This window comes from Panulirus ornatus, chromosome 50, assembly GCF_036320965.1.
Source record: "Panulirus ornatus isolate Po-2019 chromosome 50, ASM3632096v1, whole genome shotgun sequence".
In the NCBI taxonomy this organism is placed as follows: Eukaryota; Metazoa; Arthropoda; class Malacostraca; order Decapoda; family Palinuridae; genus Panulirus; species Panulirus ornatus.
This window is the reverse complement of record NC_092273.1, coordinates 4,453,643-4,471,145: the sequence shown is the minus strand read 5'-3', so window position 1 is coordinate 4,471,145 and position 17,503 is coordinate 4,453,643. Positions and strand designations below refer to the sequence as shown.

Here is a 17,503-nt window from a genome sequence, read left to right as displayed (position 1 = left end):
ATTACATCGAGTGAAAAATGGTGCCTTATGATATGGCTTAGAGTGGCCCTCGAGATAAAGGTGTAGGAATTTCCTTCCCAGTGGTGGGTGGCAGCCAGGGCACTTCAACCACAAACTGCCATGATGCGCGCACACACACACACACACACACACACACACACACACACCAGAAGGCAACCTCTCCAACACTTACTTGCACAGTGTGCTGAGCACGTCCTCTCCAGCAACACCTTAGCAACACAACATTCTGCCACTCACCCTACAAGCCCATACAAAAACCTTGACCTCCCCTCCCGTTCCTAACACATCCTTCCCAACACGGGGAGGCTCTGGTTTCCACCCTGGGTTTACAAAGTTTTTCTATCCTTTCCATCGAAGGAACAGCAGCGAACTCGGTGTTCACAACAGTTGCAGGTGCTGGGTGAGGGAGTGCACGATGGCACCCACTGCCGCCCCTCACACCAACACCGTGACGCGACAGCTACAGTGTTCATGAGACCAGCGTCATAGCAGTCCACGGATGTGAAATGACATCCTACTGCAGGCGCCGAGGACTTAGCCACTGGTGGTCAATCATCCCTTATTTCCTGCATCCTATCTTCATGCTCTGACAGCCACCTTCCCTTCTTTATCCCCCCGACCAACTGCGCTACCAGCATCAGCGATCGGTTTACCAACTTCCATAACAACCATCTCCGTCTGACACTAGACACCGCAACCGCAGGACACTGCTGCCCAGTCCGAGACCAACGTACCCACAATCTAATTAATAAACAAGTTCGTCCCGCACCCATGCCTTTAATACGCAACACACTGTTGACGCACTTAGTGCCCCCTGCCACAGAGCCGAGAGTACAACAGCCCGTTCCACTGCGAATGCGCTACCACCCCACTACCCAGAACTGCCCACACTCACGTTGCCCTGGATGTAATTGTGCAGAAAGACAAATTGTTCCTTTAACAGCAGTCATTTTTCAAGGTCAGCGGTGGTCGTGGTAGAGAGGACTGGCGGTGGTGGTTGACGCTACCACACACCACCACCGCCATGCCCTCATTCCCACCACAACTCTTACCCTCTTCAGAACACACACACACCTCTCGCCCGTGATTGCTCTAGATAAGCTACAGATGCCCTAATGTTTGGGGTATAGCCAGAGTAAACTCCTGTACACCCTGCGCTTGCCTCTACCTACGGTCAACCTCGCCATCACAGATAAACTTGCTGTTCATCATCCTCCAACTCAAAAGCTTAAGCCTTGCACAGTCAAAGCTTCAGCCCTGTACAGCTGGGGCCTTGGTATCATGAGCCATCACGACCTGGGAGGCTGTCACCACGTCCTCCATAACAATAAGACAACAAATGGGAATAAAGCTACCCATTCAGCGGAAGACACCAGACGGCTGAAGGGAGCAATGTCTCCCGCTGTCTAAGGTCATGACGTCGGCGGGTCACTGACGGGCGAATGGGAGTGTACAGATGAGCGGGATAGGTGACTGGGATCGGGAAACTGGGACGGGACGGGACGGACGGGTGACTAGGACGGTAAAACACGACACCTTCCTGCAGGGGGCCTCACCAGGGGCAGGGAGGGGGGGGGGGGTGTCACATGACCCGCTCGACGTGACGGCATGCGCCACGCCCTCTGACCTGACCTGATCACCTGAACCTTCTGGTTCACAGGTGTTCGTCGTCCCGTGACGTCATACATATATTTTTTTTCTACAAAGTGGCCAACACGCCCTAATCACAGCCATCTCGGGGGAAGGAAACTGGAAAAAAAAGTTGAAATTCATAAGGGCTTTGCAGGTGTTTCTAGACCCGGCTCTTAAAGGTAGTAAGGTTACAGGGAGAAAGGAAAACGGAAGGATGATCCACACAGCTTAGCTGTTCAAGAAGAGGTACCATAACGGTCAATCCTCAAGAGGTTTGTCTCCACACACAAACCGTGGGATGCAGCAACCAGTCGTGTATGTCGCGTCGTCCAAGCTTTCGCGGCGGGAACACGAGAGAGAGAGAGAGAGAGAGAGAGAGAGAGAGAGAGAGAGAGAGAGAGAGAGAGAGAGAGAGGCAACATCGCGAGGTAGAAAATGGCATGGGTGAAGAGAGGTGTTGCCAGAATTCATACGGAAGGCTCATGATTCCACCCAGGGTGATAAAAACGTGGAGGAAGAGCCACCCCAGATGTGCGAGCAGTACCCCACACTAGGGCTCATAAAACCCAGAGAGATATGGACAACAGCTGCTCCCCATGTGGGGTTTCCAAGGCAGAGTGGAGGCTATGGTTATGCACAACATGTTCACATCATGACAGGGTGGACCTGGTGTGTTTGGAAGGTGAGCAGAGGGAAATCAACGTTTCTTTGAGATACAGAAAGATATTGCGATTCGGTACGGTCAGTTTTACCAGACTACTGCTTCACAATTCCCAAATGCTGCGCAGGTCCGAGTGGAGAGTGGATATATATATGTTCGGTATGAGAAGGAGAACGAGTAATAGGAGGAGGAAGAGTGGGAAAGTGAGATGAAGTGTGTACAGTGGAACCATCAGCATAAGAATGAATACGGTTAGGAAAGGTCATTTACCAAGAGAAGAAAGAGGGGAGGCGACAAGAGAGAGGCCTGGGGAACACCACTCCTAATGGGGTAGGAAGGGGAAGTCGCCCCATCGTACACTACCGTAATGGACCGACCAGAGCGGAAACTATGTATGAGAGACGATAGACGAAAAAGCCACAGGAAGGAGATCAGAAAAGAAAGATGGCTGCCATAGTCTGAGTGTGACATGGTTCGGAAGGGTGATGACGGGGGAGGACCTATCCTGGACGATCATCACATGAGGGAGATGGACAAGGTAACTCACCCCCCAACACACACACACACACACACACACACACACACACACACACACACACACACATCCTGAACACCAATTACAGAATAACATGGGAAAAAAGGTGTATATCTCGTCAGTCATTATTTTCCCACAGGCTTGATCTAAATAACATAATATAATCTGGAAAATGATGTAATTTCTTCGTCTGTCCCTGGCGCTGACTAACCCCTGGAGGGCACAGCCTAGGGCTAGTATGGACGCAGGAACAGTGGTACGGGACGAGGCCCACAGCTGAACATGGCGGGACATACCTTGGTGTGCAGGAAGGCCAGAGACTTGTTGACGTTCTCCACCTTGTGGACGCGCATCTTGCCGTTGTTGGGCTTGCCCAGCTTCTCCCCAGAGATGATCTCCAGCAGCTTTAGCAGCATCTTGCCGTCCGCCAGGTCCGTGAACAGGTCCACCACCTCCAGCCGTGCCTGCCGGGGGGAGAGACCAGCGGTGAGGGCAGGGTGGGGGTGACCTCGGCAGGGGGGTTGGGGCTGGGGGGTTGGGGGGTGTATGTTTCCCGGATTCACACGGGGTAGGGTGAGGCTGGATTCATGGGGGGGGGGGGGGGATACACATGGCAGGGCACCATGGCGGCTGGACTGAGCCAAGTCCAACGGGAGTTGCATGGAGGACATCCACAAGCCTGCGCATTTACTGCACAGTAAATGATCTTTGTTAAAAACTAAATAAAAATCTGTGAAGGCTCAAGTCAGGGACAAGTCCCGAATGAAAGCAAAGACGAAATGAAGCAAATATGAAACAAAAAAAAAAATATCTGAATTTTTTCATAAGGTGGAAAAGTTGCTTTGCGAAAAGGATCAGATCACAGATGGTGGAAAAGAGGAGTCCCAAAGCTTATCGGTGCAAGGAAAGAAACAAACGTTACAACAGCCTAACCTTGAGCTGCCAACAACCACACAAGTGTTCATGTGAGGCAGGGGCTTCCTGAGTATTAAGTGGTGTGGCTAATGACGCAAGCAGGCAGGCAAATACCCAGCTCTCGGGAGAAGTCAAGCAATATCTTTATTTATATGAGAGAGAGAGAGAGAGAGAGAGAGAGAGAGAGAGAGAGAGAGAGAGAGAGAGAGAGAGAGAGAGAGAGAGAGAGAGAGAGAGAGAGAGCGGAGTGCGAGAAGCCAGTCAGGGTATCATATCACATCCGAGGTGTTCAGAAGAAGAATCACTTTAAGAGATTCGACTCAGTCAGGGACGTGGAATCAGAATCGCCCAAGATGTGTGGGCATCACTTCTCTGTATAATCAGAACTGCTGCTTCGAAAATATGAGACTTTGGCATCTCATCGACTCATTTAAAGGCAGACTTATCTATTTGTGTTCTGTACGGGTTCCTGAGATAAATCCGATGTTCGGATGATATACGGTAAGCCGTGTGTGTGTGTTGACTGGCGGAACTGCTAGGCTGCCATAGGAGACGAAGAGTCATAAGATTTTGAGAGGCAGTGAAAGGCAGCGAGATATCGTTACGTCTGCTATACTGGAAAACCCTGTCAACATCTGCAGCGGAAATGCTACTTTGATCAAGACAACATCATGATCGAGTAAGGTATATTGAAGCATGTATGAAAGACGTACAGAAATGTCGCGTTGAATCGACGGCCTGAAAGTGAACTCGACTTGTCCAAGAGAAAATGCTGATATAACGTAAGAAAATGGGAGAAGATTAGGATGCAAGAAAATGGGAGGCGGAGGCAAAAAAAACGGAGGCAAGTCTTACCTTGATGAGGAATGAATTCATCCATTTCGTGAAGGTCTTCTTCTGTATACCGAGGCGCTCCTCCCGCAGGTGCTGGATGCGACCAGTCTCGAACTGGCGCAGGGCGTCCTCCCGGGTGGACAGGGACGACGACATCTCGCCACTCGGCCCCCACTACTCAACCATCCTGCAACAAACAAACACCAGAACACATCAACAACAACAACACGCTCACCCCACCATCATCACATCTACCTGCTCATGACACCTCACAACTCATGAGTTTCCATTAGCACCATAAGAACATGACTATCATATGACTGTAAACTCATATAAACACGTAAAAAGAGCAAAATATATAAACAGACTTAGTGTGGCCTGATACAATAGACAAATGTAGACATAAACCATTTGTACACATATGCAAACACATAAAACCATAAATACTATACGAGTAAATTTCACGAGCTTGTATATATATATAATGTCTATATACGCACGTGTGTGTGTGTGTGTGTGTGTGTGTGTGTGTGTGTGTTACCGGACTCCGCCGCAATTGCTTAGAGCGTGGCCGACAAGTGATTTTTGACGAGGTGAACAGAAAGGAGTACAGTCTCGTCAAGGACTCTCCTCGCTCCGGAGTCCCTCATTGGCTCCTGCGTGGAGCGCAGCCCCATAAAAGGGATGTTTGGGGTCGTATAGCAACAATAATACACATGTGTGTACATAAGCAAATGTAAACATATCTATGTATATCATCTCTGTACGTAAGAATATCATGAGCTATAAAATATGTAAGAATATCTTGAGCTATAAAAAACGTAGGAATACCATGATCTATAAAAATTGTACGAATATCTTGAGCTATAAAAAACTTAAGGAATATCATGAGCTACAAAAAGGGATGATTGCGCAGGACTGACACATCCACTAGGGTGACTGTGTGCTGATTACTGATGATGATCACTGTGGCGGGGATGGGGTTGTTCTTGTAGCGGTCTGCACCAGCCTGAATGGGATGGATGTGGTTGTCGTGCCGAACTGCAACCTGGGGACGAGGGATCGCAGGAGGTGACGGTGGCTGGGACAGTTTAGCAACTTCTGCCCTGACTGCAGGATGAGTTCCAAGTGTGTGTGTGTGTGTTTATGTGTGTAAAGGGGAGTGGAAGGTGGAGGGATAATGTGGACGACAGAGTGAGCGGGTCATTAACCAGGGACTGTTTCCCTCCCTACACTGAGGTCTGGCGGTAGACTACACAGGGTGTAGTAAACTCGGGATGCCGTGGCTGACCACACCCAGTACACCTGGACCTGTGTACACAACCTGTTGCTAACTGTGGCCACTAGTATCCTGGTGTCTTGGTGGCGTGTAGAAGCTGGTGGTGGCCAGGCAGTTGATCACCATGTCCAGAACCTGGTGTCGAACCTCTCCAACCAACCCTCAAATTCTCGTTAAATTATAACGCTAAGTTTTTCTGGTAATATAAGCGGAGTGTTTACGGTGCGTGAGTCTGCACGATATAGGATATAATTTATGGCTACTCCACCACTTGAACACGATACCCAATCCCTCCACGGTCATTTACCTTCAAGCACATAATCCCCTCATTACTGAGATCCAAACCCTTGAGTACAGCTCGCCAGTGTTGCCTCTCACGACCATATGGTAAAAAAAGGTCCAGCCTCAAGTGTTGGTCATATATATATATATATATATATATATATATATATATATATATATATATATATATATATATATATATACAATATAAAGTTCCTCTCGCCCCAGCCAGATTGATGAGACGATATTTTCATCAAATCATATCATACCACAGTTGTTAACACGTGAGTCATGGTGACTCAGGTCGCAGTGGGACCATCTTCCTACCACCTACACCCACCTACAGCGTCGGCAGACCCACGTATCTCAACCAGGTCAACATCACCCCCTACATCCCCACCTTCATCTCTTTACCACCATTATCAAGTACTCAGGCAAACAACGAGATGGTTAGGGGTCTAGGCTGGGATATGTAGAGTGGCCTGCTTCACACCCATGCCTCCCCCACATCAACACCTGTGCTCACACCTGTACTGATTACCCAGCACCACCGATAGAAGTGAATGCCTTTTCCGCTCTCTCCTTCTAGATGCACACATGCCTTCACATCTTCCCTACCAAAGTTATGCATTAAACTATACATTTTCTTCTTAGTTCAGTCTGGAGACTTAAGTTTTCAGTATCATGACGACAGTTCAATGTGACATCTTGATAATCGAAGGCAGAAATGTACCTCCATGAGCTCTGCTCTTGGTACGCCAGCTAACGTTAAGGCTCAGTGGCCTCGAGCCAAGCTCTGACTGACACCGGTGTCATCCCGGGCAGCCTAGTAAATGTTGTGACAGCTCCTCTTATCATGGGTAACACTAACTACACTACCCCAAGACACCTACACCTCACCACACGTTACCGAGACTCCTACAGCTTACCTACAACACCGGGGCACACGAGACACCTGCAGAAGTCTGTGTGTCTGCTCTTCACAACTGCTCCACCAGTATAATAAGGTCCCAGAAACATTGGAGAAAATGCTGAACGTATTTGCGACAAGGCACATATGACCATGTCACGGCAACATTAAATGTAACAAATATAAAACTAGTAAATAACGAAGCTATGTCGAAACTTCTCACGCACTTACGAAGAGTAACAGTAAGCCAACGAGTCTTCTGCCTCCAGTATCAAAATTAACTTCCCCAAGACACTAACTTCTCCCAAGCGTTGCCTACGGTCACATCTGACAGCGAGTAACACATTACACCCTTTAAGGGAGACGTCGAAATTAGTCCAGCAGTCTTCTTCGACTCGCGTACATGCATCGCCTCGGCCTTCCCGTGGCCCACCACAGTATCAACTCCTACATTATGGAGTCTTGAGGAAAGAATACAGTCACATACACAAAGAGGGACACGCGACTGATCGTGGATGCGTCACTGATCCAGGGGGTGACGGTGTTATGTCAACTCGCTCCTGCATAACGCACAAAAATTGAGGAGCTGGGAAGCCAGACCAGGGATGACTCTGTTTCCCTCCAGACTGGAGCACCGTTGCAAGCCGTCATCATCAGGCCTGAGGACGTCCTTCGATCCAATTAACAATGAGAATCCCTGGGGACGAACTCGAGACTCACACACACTGTGGTCAGCAGGACCTCAACACGGTAGATGCATCACAAGAAACACATTAGAAATATTGGCAGACCTCGTCGCTCTCCTCCTCCACCTGCATACCAATACACTGCCCGCCCACTTGACACGAGACTGGCCAGAATGCTCAATCACATCAACTGAAAAGTAGATACTAATGTGCCCATTCACAACCACTGGGTTCATGACACAAGCCTCCAGGCAAATATGTATCACAAAACGAAAGAACTCTGAGCATCTTGTCCAAGACCCACCACACCCCCACGGCATGAACGAGTCACGAGACGGAGACCCTGCAGCACCAAACAGCCAGGCAGACCAGAACCACACAGGAGGAGGAGGAAGGGGGGGGGGGGATGGATGGAGCTGCGAGGGGTAGAGGAGCGCCCCCGTTAACCAGGTGTGAGAGGGTCGTCATGACCTGCTGCTGATAACGAAGTCGTCCACCGCGTTATCTGCGGGGAGGCGGCGTTCCTCCGTTATCTTCGCGCCATACTGCATAAACATCCTCATTATAAGAGTCAACAGTTCAGCAACCTAAAATCAAAACACATTATACACTACACACACACACACACACACACACACACACACACACACACACACACACACATCACCGTCTCACTCCACGCACAAACACCGACTATAAACAACAAGTTTATATACTGTGACAAGATAAACTCGGGAAGACACATTCAACACGAGCGACACCAACAGGTCCACGCAACACTCACCACCATCCTCACAACCTTGATGTTTACCCATGTACAACCTGAATCTGCCACGTGTAGTGCATGAGTAGGATTTACTCCTGTGTCTGTGCTATTCATCCTCCTCTTCATGATGTATGGCGTTTTAGTTCAGCTCCGTCCCGCCGTCTTACTCATGGCGCCTCTCTGACTTGGTCATTGGTTGGAGGAGAACTTCCCAGCGTTACCCAAGCGGGTGTCTCAGGCTATGCACGGAGAACAAGACTTTTGTGAGGCAATCTACACAGTACAGCGGGTAAAGCTGGGGTGAGGAGTTAAGCTGCGGCTGGGCTGGGCTGGGCTGGGCTGTCCACAGTTCAACACAGGAGCATTGGTCACCATGATGATATACACCTCCCAGGGAACCATGGAACACGAAGGGAGCCTCCAAGTCCTTGACCTGACCCTTGTGAGTCAGGTCAAAAAAGACCAGGTCAACAGACCCAAGGGTCGTTCCGTCGTTCTCCAAGGGTTTAAAGAACCAGTCACACCACTCGTTACGACCTCCAACTAGCCAGCCAGTGAACAGGTCATCGAACCAGCCTAGCGCCCGTCAGCAACACAACCACCAGCGAGACTCACCCACCCGACACCAACTGATAACACATACAGCAATATCAATGCTTGCTAGGGTCCCCTCCCCCAGCAGGAACACCACACTACCGCTAGCTAGGATCCCCTCCCCCAGCAGGAACACCACACTACCGCTAGCTAGGGTCCCCTCCCCCAGCAGGAACACCACACTACCGCTAGCTAGGGTCCCCTCCCACAGCAGGAACACCACACTGCCGCTAGCTAGGATCCCCTCCCCCAGCAGGAACACCACACTACCGCTAGCTAGGGTCCCCTCCCACAGCAGGAACACCACACTGCCGCTAGCTAGGATCCCCTCCCCCAGCAGGAACACCACTGTCGCTAACTAGGATCCCCTCCCCCAGCAGGAACACCACACTACCGCTAGCTAGGATCCCCTCCCCCAGCAGGAACACCACACTACCGCTAGCTAGGATCCCCTCCCACAGCAGGAACACCACACTACCGCTAGCTAGGGGTCTCCTCCCCCAACAGGGACCCAGCAGAGCCACACAGCGGCAGCAGCGAGGCAGCGCGATGGACATCCACCAGTCTTATCACCTGCACTGACGCCCGACACTTCACAAGGCTGCAAAACTCCTTCCCTCCACGGCCCGTGACACGTCCTCCTCCCTCCTCCTCCTGTACATCGACGGAGGACGTGACCACGACACTTGTAGACAAACCAGAAAATGTAATCAAATCTGGCAATGGCATGGAGGCGGACGGCTCACAGGATTTGGACTTATGGGAAAATGCATCATAAACACCAGCAAAGATCGGTTCGATGCCTCGATTCATCTGGAACCCAACCAGCAGCCATAACCACACCTGCCCTCTTAACTGAAGACAATGAAGCAGATTCAACCATGGCATCAACTACCTGAATTCACGTACCGTGCTCCTCTTGAGATTCCGTGCTTCACCAGGAATAACTTGCTGCCATGACTCACCGTGATAACTGGCGTCTCAGTCAGTAATGATGAGCAGGCGAGCCATCAGAACAACCGTCCCACACACACACACACACATACATCACTTCGCAAACCTCATAAAATGCCCCAGACGTTCTAGCCTGCGGACCACAGCGTCCACACTAATTTCAGTGACCGTAACGACATCATTCCACAGCTGCGTCGATGGTTCGTCGCCCGGTTTCACCCCCCCCCCCCCCCACACACACACACACAGTCGGGGAAGGAGGGGGGAGAAATGCAGCTGGGTTACTGAGGAGGGGAGGAAGAGGGTGTGGAGGCTACATATGCAGCCGGGTTCGTGAGGGAGGGGAGGGGAAGGGCCTTCGAAGTAAACTGCCTTGGTCGTTTCCAGGAAAATTTGTTGTTGGCTGCGCCGCCTGACACCTGACCCTACGTCACGATCGCAAGAGGGTCGGTCGTCCGTCCGTCTGATGAACTACGACAATGTCGTAAGCCTCTCCCCACCACCAGCCACTCTGGCTACCATGTATGTGTCACCCCCCCTCCTTAGGTATATAATATGTATGAATCACGAATCAACTTCCAGGAATCTACGGCGACATTTCTATGTATAATTTCCTGGGTCCGAGTCATGTTTACGAGTCCCAGCTGGCGAGACGAGAGGGCTGGCCTGGGAGTGGACACCAGCCTCACGTCTCATGACTGCATTATGACATTACTGTGTCCTTAGTCTGGTGTGACAACGCTTCATGAGGGCCTGACACTGTGGTGCAGCAGGTGGTGGAGGGAGTGGTGCAGCAGGTGGTTGGAGGAGGGAGTGGTACAGCAGGTGGTGGTGCAGCAGATGGTGGAGAAGGGACTGATGCAGCTAGAGGTGGAGAAGGGAGTGGTGCAGCAGGTGGTGGAGGAGAGTGGTGCACAGATGGTGGAGGAGTGGTGCAGCAGGTGGTGGAGGAGGGAGTGTGGCAACAGGGTTGGTCCCACCACATGCCCTACGTCATCACCAGGGCAGTGGTGACCTGCCCATGACCTGGTCACCTTCCAGTGACCTGCAGCACCCACCACCGTACAGCCTCTACACTCACCCCACCCCTAACTAAGCCAGACTCCGACACGACTTACAATTTCCTTTATTTCAAGACGTGAGGGACCGTAGCTCCAGCGGCAGTACTGGAGTGTGGCTTGCTTGCCTGACCCGGGCATCAAGCCTCATCACACTCTTATCAGCACAATCCCGGACCCTGAGTCAGCCTCACCACCACTACCACACCAGCCATCCATCTCGTTACCTAATGAACACAGTCACTCCAAATTTACGGACACAAAACTAATTACTAACTAAGCCTAGACTGCCGACATGGAGCGCACTGCACTCACCACAGGTGTCCACCAGCAGGAGCAGTAGTAGCAGTAGGTATATACAGGAAGAAGGCGACCCCGTCCTACACTCGTCCACGCCTTCCCTGGTGTAACCCACACGCCAGGGGCGGTGCTAAGGTTCCCAATCGATCTGCCTACGACTTGAGTGGTAAATGAAGCTGTGTGCTGCTTCCCGACTCACAAACAAGTGCGTCCTAAGCCTACCGCGGCCAGGAACTACGCCACAACTGGCACACCGTCCCGCCACCACCGCCACATTCCGGCTTATCGCTGATAAGATAGCAAGGTAATTCTGTCATAGAGCCATGATTAACATTTGTCTCCGTAGATGTAACATGCTGGCAACTGGCGGGCGATCCCCAGCCAGAAAAGAGGGAAAGGTGAGTGGGAGATCAGCGGTGTGGGAAGAGGGCCAGAGGTGGGGGAGCAAGAAGAGGAGAGGCTGACCCGAGTGGTAAGAAGCAAGTTGAGGATGAGGGGGGAGCGAAGCTGACGATAAGGAGGAGGGAAGTTGACGATAAGGGGGAGGAGGCAGGCTGACGAATGGGTTGAGACAAGGTGCAGGAGATGCACAACCAGGAGATTCGTTACCCCGGGCCACACCGAAGCTTAAACCTACCCCCGACGGACGGGAGGTCGCCACAACCTGGACATAATGAAACCTCCTGGCAACTCCGTTTCCCCTGTCCGTGACAGAAGCACACGGGTGCCCGTCCCCGGGGCCGTAGACAGGTTGCCCAAGAACCGTCCAACGGATGTCAATTCCCAGTTATCGCTCGTGTTATCTTGTGTTATCTCACCAACAGCAAGATGCAAACACCAACCATCATTGAAACACCCGGACCCTAGTGTCATCAGATTCAATTATAAATCCTCATTTTCTGGTTCTAGAAGGTTTACGATACATCTTTAATCAACTTTTTTGATACGTAGTCTTACTAATTTTGTAAGGTTGACTGACTCAGCCGGACCTACTAGGGAAAAATAACATGATGGATTTGTTTTTCAAGCGTGGGCTTCAAGTGTGACATCACCACCTGAAATACATGACACTTGATCACCTCATCATAGATGTACAGTGTTGAGGAGTTAGGGTACTTCACCATCACGGCCTAACACACGCCCTCATGGAGGTGAACACAGTAAAATACACTAATTCAGCAGTAAATACATCATACAGACAGAGAAGAATGAGCTTCGACATCGTGGGAACCACTTCTGAATGGCAAAACAGAGGAGCGGGCGAGACGACTGACTGCAGCAGCGCTCCACACACACACACACACACACACACACACACACACACACACCAGTAAGACTGAAGTGACATAAGTCCGGAGTAAAAGCACAAAACATTACTTTTGACATAAGGGTTGGAGACCTTCTGAAAAAGCCACAGCACTCACTCTCAACAAATGAAAGCAAAACTGTTAGAAATATCAAGACATACAGAGAGACAATATGTCATACAAGTAACGAATAGAAGAATGAGCTATAACTAAACCCAATGTGTTTGCCTTTCGATGTTCTCATAAGGTAAGCCAAGGGCTGGACGAGGCAGCCAGCTCACCCACAGGCACCACATGAGGGCGTGAGCCAGGCTGTCGCCTGCTGAACCCACAACGAACTGTCCGGTGTGGCCCGGGCTGGCTGCTGGTGGTGCCTGTGGTGTGGTGTGGCTCGGGCTGTCTGCTGGTGGTGCCTGCAGTGTGGCCCGGGCTGGCTGCTGGTGGTGCCTGTGGTGTGGCCCGGGCTGGCTGCTGGTGGTGCCTGTGGTGTGGCCCAACAAGGTGGTCAGGAAGCAGTTATGCCTCCTGCAGGAGGACGGTAGATGCAAGCCAGCCAGCCAGCCAGCAGAGGGCGGGGCTGCTCCTGACGTAGCCTCCTCTACTCCCTAACGTTAACCCGGTACCACATCCTCCTCCAACACCCACACAGCCGCTAACACAGCCTCCTACAACCCTCCTTTCTCTACCACACCTCATGCACACAACTTACCACATTAATTACTTCCAATCTGTGATATTTGTTGCGTTGTGAAGCATAGTGCAGACTCTCTTAATGACCCTAACTTATTTACAGCCAGAAAATCCAATAACATCCTCAAAAAAATGCAATCAGTAACAGAAGAAATCAAATTATATATATACAATTAGGTTCAAAGGTATGTGGGTATGGTAGAGGAGGTCCCTTGACTTAGGCAGGTAAGCGTGGGCAACCTACCAGGACCCAAGGCCGTGGGGTGTTAGGGAGGGAGGGAGGGAAGGAGGCCTGACACTCCCCCCTGGCGGCCATGGTCAAGGCTACACACACTTCATACCACCTCCTCACATACACACACACCGGATGCGTACGCTTACACAACTACAAACAACAACACACGTGTACGTATATTAACGTTTAATGAAATGTACAAAAGTACTTAGGATGTGGAGATCCAATTGGATCTCACACCGCTCACATGATGCGGTCCACCTGAACTGAAGAGTTCATCTTGAAAACCTAAAAGCATTGGATGTTAAGAGTTCCGTGATGAGGGGCAAGGGGGGCGCCCCCTCATCAGCATAATCACCAGGTGTGGGCATCAAGTGCACTACTGCCAACTGTCCAGGCAACGTACGGTCACGAACCAAAAGTTCCTATCTCTCTCTCTCTTTTTTATTTTATTCATTATTCTAACATACCCGACCCTCCCACCCGTTTGGTCCTGCCTGCTCTCTGGTGCCCAGACCCCGAACTACTCGAGCCCAGCTTCTCTTGACTACTCATAGATGGCGGGCACTTCTCACGCGGGAACCCGGACCACTCGGGTGTGTCATGGATACGAAAAGATCAACTTTCTTATCTTAATATCATTACATTGAGATATTTTGCGCAGTAATATCTACGATTTTCCCCCATCTAACAACGTTCGTTTTGTTGTAATGTAATTCAGCTTACATTCACTTTATGTACCTTCTACTTTAATCGTTGTAAAAGTAATTATGGCAACTGGCAAGACAAATATTTCAAAAATCAAAGTACATACACTGATAATGTGCGGGAGTATGTTGCCATCATAGAGAAGTGTTGAAGGAATGACACGTATGGTCTACAAGCAGAGTATCACTCTTTCTTGATACCTCACACGAGGCCAAGTGGTTCTTGTGGTTCTTCTGATGGTGAAGGATATAACTAAGTGTCCCCTTCCTTTCCTTCATCTCTACACCACGAAAAAAAAGAAATAAAAACGTAAAGTTTTTGTGCCATTCCTCCAGACAGGCCCGACTGACTTGAAACCTTATACGCAAGTGGCTTGGTTCGATACCCCCATTTCTTTATCATACATGTACCGGACTCCTGTTCTCTAGTTTCACACAGTAAAAAATAAATACTGTGATCATAAAGCTTTCCTCGAGCTCTTTACAATACACATTTCTATGATGTTATCAATTTCTACTGTTACAGAGGGGACAAAGGTTAGATAGAGACTACCATCACTCTACCATAATTGTGTCAGTATTCATGAAATGGAAGGGAAAGATAACATTTTTCATACACACACACACACACACACACACACACACACACACACACACACACACACACCACACAATACCAGAGGCAGATCATGTGACGTGACCATTTCCAGTAATCTTCACCTATCAAAAATGACCCAGAATCAACTTTGCAACTAATGCGTTCCATGTCAGCCAACGTCGAAGAATATCAGTAAAATCTCGGTGACTCTTGACACAGTAATATTTAAAGTGAATATGGAGGGCGACTTATTGCATTCCCTTACGAAAATTGCCTTTTTCCTGGCTCTGCTTTCAACCTAGTTGACAATGGAGGTCTGAAAAAGTAATGAGGTGGTTTGAACATAATGGGAAGTTCTACCTTAAACATCCGGGGGCCATGACTATTCAACACACTCCCTCCAGTCATCAGTGGCGTGTACAGTGGAGAAATCAAGTAATGACCCTGGTGGGTATTCACAAAACAGACTGGCCAGGCTGGGATGGTTAAGTGGGCATGCCAGCCGCGGCTTCCAATAGCCTACTCGACCAAGGACTCAACAGGTTGGACTCAGCACTCCTGATTACCCTGCCCGTACGTACACATAGGTCTGAAGGCCCAGGCACGACCCATGGTGGCAAGAAGAGGCCACAGGCAGCCCAGGACGGGGGCCAATAGAGCGAGACCCATTTTCTGAGGCTACAACATAGCGACCATGTAGCACTGCTGCTCTTGCCTGTGTTGGGGTTCATTTCATTTCGAAGACATCAAACAGGCGAGGCCTTAATGCGAAAAATGAGAGCTCAGGAGATGAAAACGTAAAGGAACAAAAGGAAAAATAATCATAAAGATCTGGCGGAATGGAACACCTGCCTTTAAATAGGTGGCAGGTTGTAGCTGTCACGAGTAATATAGGAAGGTAGAGATTTCTAAGGCTTAGCGGTGTAGGGAAAGAAACAGACAGAATGACCCGCCACCCTTGAGCCAATAACGACCACAATGACCAAGTAACGCGATGGCTATTTGAGCATTACTTGCTCTAGTTACACCTGAAAACTACAAATATCCTCTCGTCTTGATGACATTTTGAAGCTGTTCCACCGTAAACCCTCCTGCACCTCAGCACAGTACCCCTCGACCTGTTGCTGACCAGGCAAGGTGACAGATGATGCCTAGCTTGGACACCATCCAACTGATCACATGATGCCCTCAACAACAGTGAGTCTAACCATAAACACCTGACCACCTGTGGAATACAACCCTGGCTCCAACACACAACTCCTGCCCAAGCCTGACTCCTGTAAGTACCACCCAAACTGTCTGAGATCTCCCTAAAAACATGAGAGCCACACTCGATTCAATTCATCTTGTAGTTTTTTTTGTTTATGTTCCCAATGCACGACATCAGACGAGACGAGAGACCGTTATACTAGCTCAGAGTTAATCATTGCAAGATACGGTCTACTGACAGTCAAATTTCCCTGACATGAATTTGCCCATGTGTTGCTTGTGTACATTGAGACCCGACCCATTAAATCCAAGCTCTGTGTTATGCCTCACATTCTCGGTGTAACCGACCTGATCTGCAGGCGCTCAAGCCTCATGTGCTGCTCCACTTGCATGATCGTCCCTCACTGACTGGTCTGTATTTCTGGTGTTACTATGACCTGTCATTATTGTGGTGTTTCTGGTCTGCAGCATAAGTGTAATGTTCCGAACGTACCTTATACTAAGTCCGTTTGCCTCCTGAACTTGGCCAGGTATAAAGTTTTCCTTTGCTGCTGAACAGCAAGGCTGTTGGAGGCCGCGGCCCGCAGGCCTTCGTACCCTCCACACCTGGATTGTATGGTACACGCGGCAAATTTATGTCTAGTGAGTTCTGAAAGCCCTGTACAGTGTGGCCCTCATGTTCCCATGACCTACTGAGACTCGCAGGGCTCCAGGTCCCGCATGCTGACATTACCCTCTCTTCGTCATCTGGCGTCCGAGTCCTGGCGAGGTGTCTTGCCCGTCTGTACGTCTTGCCTGCTGCCTCTCCTCCTGTCAGTACGACAGCCTACGTGAGTCAGTGGTGGCCGGTTACAGTGCCTGTCAACAGACCCGTCAGTGCAAAGGGTGATGCCATCTGCCGTGAAACAGTGAACCATGACAGTATACAGCTCAGTCAGCTGGCTGCCGCTGTGCCCCCGCCCACTGTTAAACCACCGTGATCTTTATGTAATGCATTAATGAAGACCAAATCTACTCTTGCGGTGTCCTGGGGAGGACGTGGTGAGGCGGAGGGCGGCCTTGGCATGGTCAGGACGGAGGCGCTGACCGTGGCGTAGAGCCAAGAGCCCCTCCTGCTCCAGGCGGGCTGGAATCCTTCACAGGCAACACACCAAACATGGGGGGAGGAGAGGAGGGTGACATGATGCCACCAGGGAGGAAAGGGAGGCTCTTCTGACAGGTTACCACCGGGGGAGGAGTGGGTAGGGCATGGTAGGGTAGGGGGTGTCCCTTGTTGAGGTACCACCAGGGGAGGAGGTGAGCAGGGGGGAAGTCCTTTGTTGGCATACCA

At 50.2% G+C, this 17,503-nt stretch overlaps 1 protein-coding gene across 20 annotated transcripts in view; it reads right to left on the bottom strand.

Moving 5' to 3' along the window:
• The window catches only part of kst (spectrin beta chain, non-erythrocytic 5 kst), a 281,464-nt gene that overhangs the window by 149,558 nt on the left and 114,403 nt on the right, over positions 1-17,503 (bottom strand). For 19 of the 20 annotated variants that reach the window (XR_011716398.1, XM_071691174.1, XM_071691185.1 and 16 more), the window contains exons 2-3: positions 4,620-4,785; positions 3,146-3,313 (exon numbers count right to left, since the gene is read on the bottom strand). Coding sequence is in view for 19 of the 20 variants with exons in the window: in XM_071691174.1 (XP_071547275.1) it covers positions 3,146-3,313; positions 4,620-4,754 (303 nt within the window). In the remaining variant the exon portion in view is untranslated. Of the gene's footprint in view, positions 1-3,145; positions 3,314-4,619; positions 4,786-11,442; positions 11,675-17,503 lie in introns of those variants that run through there. The other variant, XM_071691175.1, reaches the window with a different exon arrangement.